The sequence below is a fragment of the Cebus imitator genome, unplaced genomic scaffold (genome assembly GCF_001604975.1).
Source record: "Cebus imitator isolate Cc_AM_T3 unplaced genomic scaffold, Cebus_imitator-1.0 Scaffold9, whole genome shotgun sequence".
Lineage (NCBI taxonomy): Eukaryota > Metazoa > Chordata > Mammalia > Primates > Cebidae > Cebus > Cebus imitator.
Window position 1 is genome coordinate 7,492,991 of NW_016107324.1, and position 6,000 is coordinate 7,498,990.

Sequence of the window (6,000 nt, forward strand, 5' to 3'; positions counted from 1 at the left end):
CTACTTTTAAATAACCTCATAGATACTATTTTTTCCTTTAGTGCATTTGCTTCTTTATAGAATTGCTTTGCAATCTTTCATTTGAGGCATGTAGTATACAAATATGTTGATGTAGTATCAAATATGTTGATGTGTTCTGTTTTGTTTTTTATGTTGTATCTTTTGTATTTCTTGTTTTTTATAACTCTCAGTCAACTCTGATGTGGCTAATTCTCAAAATGATTTTTCAAGTACCTTGCATGTGCAGGTGAGCAATGAATGAGGGTCTTGTGTGTGAATGTTAGCATTAAACAGATTTAAAGATTATGGTAACTTTTCAGTGGAGAAAATATCTTTCTCTTGTTGAATCTTTAGAAAACAAATGGATTGAGAAAACCTTAAAAAAAAATCCATCCAGTGAATATCAGAAATATGGAGTGAGGAAGTATTCCCACCTGCCCCCCCAACATATTCTATTTCCATTTACAAATTTTATTTCACTAAAGCTCAGTTAAGAATTTGGGGCAACTTTGGGAGGCTGAGGCGGGTGGATCACAAGGTCAAGAGATTGAGACCATCCTGGCCAAGATGGTGAAACCCCGTCTCTACTAAAAATACAAAAAAATTAGCCAGGTGTGGTGGCACACATCTGTGGTCCCAGCTACTCGGGAAGCTGAGGTGGAAGAATCGCTTGAACCCAGGAGGCGGAGGTTGCAGTGAGCAGAGATTGCACCACTGCACTTCAGCCTGGCGACCGAGCAAGACTCCGTCTAAAAAAAAAGAAAAAGAATTTGGGGCATTCCTTTCAGACCTTCCTTGAAACATATTTGTTTAACTTTTACTATACGTATTTTGTTTAAAAAAATTTTTTTTTTGTAATTCTTAACATAATACTCAGATGTGTTTTATGGTCACGTTCCATTTCTTTTGTATTAATGACAGGTAAAGTAGAAAAAAAAATAACCTGCTAGAGACCAGGGAGCATCTCATTTTTTTTTTTCCCTGAAAGGTTTTACAGAGTATTTAGGGTCTTTAAAATCCACTTGCATAATGTTATGGGTTTGATTTATGTACTTTGGAGGGAGGTAGTCAAGTTGTTAATTAAACTGGTGCTTAGTTTCTTAAAGAGAAGTAATTAGAAACAGTTTCTCTAAAAAGTGTTTAGTAACATAATATTTGATATTCTAATTGTTACATAATTTAAGACATATATTGGGATTTTAGGGTAATATAAGTTATTATATTGGGTTTTGAAGAAAAACAATTGCAGATAGTTATTGAAATTCAACAGACTAGTGGATTTATACATCTTTTTATCACATTTGAAATTTGAGTGAATGAATTTTGTCCATCTAGTTTATATAATAAGAAATCAAATATTTAATGTCAGATTTAGTGTTAGGCTTTTGTGTGTGCTATCTATAGAAAACAATCTTCCAACTCTTCTTTTACTCGGATGTTGTATAAGAGCAGAGTATTGTGTATCTTTTCATCTTTGGAATTAGACGGCTTTCTGCTAATTAGTGACTCCCCAGCAGGTTTCTACATTATCAGAGCATTTAAGGGCTTCTAGGCCACCTGCTACTCCTGCTGTTCTCATCACCTGGCCCAAGTACATCTGGCTACTCACATTCCCTGCGGGATATCTAATTGTCAATTTCCCAAGCTATGATTACTGGTAAAACAGGATTCTGAGACTTAGTCTGCCCTGTGATAACATAATACATTGATTGTACCATTATTGTGACATGCTGTGTTTCCATCAAAAAAGTTTTAAATTCTGCTCTATGTGTATTTAAATCTGAGACCTTTGTTTAAAAAAAAAAAAGAAAAAGGCCTTCTGATGTAAATCCTAAAATTATGCATTCTCCTTTCCCCAAGTGAAATGATGAATATAATTTGCGTGGAACTTAAGAAATTAGTAAAAGAGGGGAATTACGAACTTCTTTGACTTCTACAGTCAAAAACCACTCGTTCCAAGGCAGCTTTGGTTTGGTGACTTGTGTTTCAGTTGATATGATACTGATGCAGACCTTCTGACTCAGTTGCAGCAGTTACTCACAGATCTTCCCCATGACATGCTGGATGACGACCTCTCCTCTCCTGAGCTCCGTTATTCGGACTGCAGTGAGGATGGCACGGACAGAGAGTAAGCACCTGAAGTCACTTTCACTTATATATTACAATTCTATAAGTCTTTTTCTTTTGATGTAGTTTAATATTGTACATGATTATAAAATTATAAATAGATTCTTAAAATTCGGGGTGACGGTTGGCAGGAAAGACATTAAAATCTTGGGGTTCTTTGTGTTATCGATGTACAAATAAATGATACACTTTAAATTGAAAGTATTCCTTTTTCTCAAGACCTCATCATCCTGAGCAATTAGAGATGAACTGGAATGTGCAAGTGCTGCCCAAATCTCAAGGTATAAATGTAAGTATCTGGTGTGATGATGACACAGATGAGGGTGGGAGTGGATCTTCGTGCTTTTGTTTTACTCTCGTTATCTAATAGGACTATAATGAAATTCAGAATTTATATGCTGGAGAAAAATGTGGGAATGTCTGGGAAGAAAACAGAAGTAAAACTGAAGACCGATACCCTGTGTACCACCCTGAAGAAGGTGGAGATGAAGGCGGAAGTGGTTATAGTCCTCCAAGTAAATGTGAACAGACTGATTTATATCACCTCCCTGAAAACTTTAGGCCATATACCAATGGTCAGAAACAGGAATTTAATAACCAACCAACCAATATAATTAAATTTTCAGATCCTCAGTGGAACCATTTTCAGGTATTGTAATAACTTGTGATATTTGTGTGTGTTTAGGAAATGTATGTAAGTGCGGTGGTAAGATGATTTAACCACACGAAGTTTTGAGGGGACACTTATTCAGGTTCATGGTGAATTAGTCATGGTATTTTCTGCTTACAATCTAATACAGTCGTAATCTTAAGTCAAAAGTTTAAAATGGAAGCTCTTTGGACACAGTTGTATAAACATTAAAAGTTAAGTCTGCCAAAGAATAACTGTCCTCATTTACTACTGCTTATACCACTGCCCTGTGCTTCGGTGAGAAGCTATGTTCAGGTCTCTTTGTAGTTTTTAAAGCAGTAATTCTATGGAGGTGACATTTAATTTTCTCGATTTTCCTGCTCACCACTCATAACAAATTTTAAGTTAAACACGTCAAAGCTGATACCTGTTTTGTTTGGTGATACAGCAGTAGACAGAATGAATGTTAAGGAAAAAACAGAAAACCTTGTTTTTCCTGTGGGAGGGTTTAATGAAGTAAGACGTCAGGATATAGTTAGTTGCTTCTTAGAATTTCTCAGTGACAGCAAATAGCTCAACAGCTAGTCTGTGTCATTCATTGACAGGATGGATTTCTGGGTGCTGTTAAGTGGTTATTTTCTCTTAATTCTCTCTCTGTGGAATGTTATTCAGCCCATAAAAGTTATCAAATATTTATTAGATATGAGGCCCTGTATTCCATGTTCATGTATTGAATACGTGCATTTTTATGTTCCCAAGATGTTGGCGTAATCTAAATCAGTTGTATTAAAGTATTTGTATATAGTCTTATTGGAATTCTTGAGTTTTATTTATAAAATTGGCTTCATTGTGTACTCAAAAGTAGAATTTAGGTGTCTATATGTATTGCAGACTTTCAATTAATAGTGTTAAATAACAATAAGTGCTACTTTTGAGCAGATATGTTTATATGTGTGTGTGTGTGTGTGTGTGTGTGTGTGTGTGTGTATACATATATACATATAAAACTTTGTAACTAACAAAAGTAAGTTCTGTAACATAAAATTTCGGTGTCTAATTCAGATGATTTTGGAAGAAAAGTCCAAATCTTAATTGTCAGTTTCTTCTGTCATCTATAATAGCAATTTGGTTCATCACAGGTTCCCAGTTGTCAAGGTTTAGAACCATATAATAAAGTGATATATAAGCCGTATCAGTCTTCTGTCCCAAACAATGGCTCACCAGCCCCAGAGATAACAGGAAGTGACACATTTGAAGGCCTGCAACAACAATTTTTAGGAGCTAATGAGAGTAGGTATCAAGTTTATATTTATTTTTTAATACCACATAATTGGGGAAATTTGAACAGTGAATATTTGAGCACATTCAAGCATTATTATATCTTGAGTATGACAATAGAATTGTGCTTGATATTTCAAAGAGCCTTATTTTTAGAGATATATACTAAGAGTATTTATGCAAAAACTGACATGAAGTCTAGGAGCTACTTTAAAATAATATATTGTTGATGGGTAATGTTAGGTGGGAATACAGATGCGGCCGAACTGGCCATGAATTCATAATTGCTGAATCTGGGAAACGGGTTTGTGGAGATTCATTGTACTAGTCTCTTTACTTTCTTGTATATTTGAAGTTTTCCAGAATGAAAAGTTAAAAGACATTTTCCCAACTGTGTATTTCAGCCATTCTAGTTTGTTTTTTCTCCTCATTTGGATAGTGGTTAGTATCCTCACCTATCATACAGGAGACAAGCTCATCTGAAATTTAAGAAAATTAAAAAAGACTTTTTGTGAACTTCATATATTTTTTTGACTGAAGCCTAATTTGGAAAATGAAAGTTTTTACTCTCAGATTTCTTACTATACGGAAGCGTAATTTAATATATCAGCGCTATCATCAACTTTTTTCTTTTGATTTTGCAGTTTTTAGTGCAGTAGTCTACTCTGATGTAAATTACTTTATATTCAGAATTACTTAGATATCAAGTTCAGTCATGGGACATTTGCCACATTTTTTTGTACAGTATGTATATAAATATGAGAATGAAAAAGTGCTATAGCTACTGGAGAATTTTGATATGAAGTGCTGGTGTCAAAAAACAAAAATTCCAAAATACAAACCTGTATAGTGACTTTACTGAATTACTCTTGTCATACTCTCTGGCTTACTAAATAGCTTCTAATTATTGTGCGTATTGAAGAGCCAGTGTAATTCTAGAGCGTGGCAACAAGTTTTTTTGTTTTATTTTTTGTTTCCCTTTAATTAGTAGGGAAATACTTGGGCTTACCTGGGCTATATCAGAGAGAAAACTGGACTTTTGGGTTGTGACTCCATGGTGTTGTTCCATCATACACTGGGATGGCAGGGTACTTACGGGGGAGGCCCAGAACTCATTTTCCCCTGAAGGCATCAACAGCAAATATGAGGGTGGCTTCTCTTTGTTTTTAAGTTTTTTTGTGAAATGAGGAAGTGGACAGTGTATATAACTGGTTTTAGGTCACAGCAGTGGCGTGACAGCTCCTTAGTATTTACTCTTTCACTTCCCTTGAAAAGTTATAGTTATATCTCCTGGTCTTTCTGCATATAGAAACCTTTCCTCGCCTTTCTAAATAATCTGCGCTTCTTCAAGTTGAGTTCCGTATACATTTGTCTAAATTTGACATTTGAAAGTTAAATAACTTAATGGTAATGCCAATTTAGTGATAATAGTTTCTTAGCAACAGTAGTGTGAAAAAAGAAGTTTGAAGACACGTAGGGCTTAGAGACTGTTTATTTCTGGGCTAGCTCTACTGTAAGACCTGTGAGGAGTTTGACTTGTATAAACTTTTCAGTCTTTAATTTTCTTTATTTAACCAGATCTCTGTTTTAAAAGAGGACTGAATTATTTAGTTAGCAAGTGGTTAAAACTTAGTAAATGCATTTATTTCTGATTGTAAGCTTACAGAAACATTGTTCTTGTAGGAAGTGAAGAATATTTATCATTATGTAGTTGAAGCATTATCCTCCTACTCCTACCAATTGTTTCTTCATTTTTGTCTCTGACTCTTTTTAAAGTGGTCCTCAAATGACTGATTGTTTATTGTTTTTGAAAGAAGACTTCAAAATTCTTTTTTTTTTTTTTGAGATGAAGTCTCGCACTGTCGTCCAGGCTGGAGTGCAATGTATGATCTTGGCTCACTACAACCTCTGCCTCCTGGGTTCAAACGATACTCCTGCCTCAGCCTCCCAAGTAGCTAGGACTA

At 34.9% G+C, this 6,000-nt stretch overlaps 1 protein-coding gene across 1 annotated transcript in view; it reads left to right on the forward strand.

Annotated features, from left to right (window-relative positions):
- The window catches only part of CEP152 (centrosomal protein 152), a 77,151-nt gene that overhangs the window by 11,790 nt on the left and 59,361 nt on the right, over positions 1-6,000 (forward strand). Inside the window, exons 3-6 of the mRNA XM_017544039.2 lie at positions 2,025-2,128; positions 2,347-2,416; positions 2,498-2,776; positions 3,898-4,248. Coding sequence (XP_017399528.1) covers positions 2,025-2,128; positions 2,347-2,416; positions 2,498-2,776; positions 3,898-4,248 — 804 coding nt within the window. The remainder of the gene's footprint in view (positions 1-2,024; positions 2,129-2,346; positions 2,417-2,497; positions 2,777-3,897; positions 4,249-6,000) is intronic.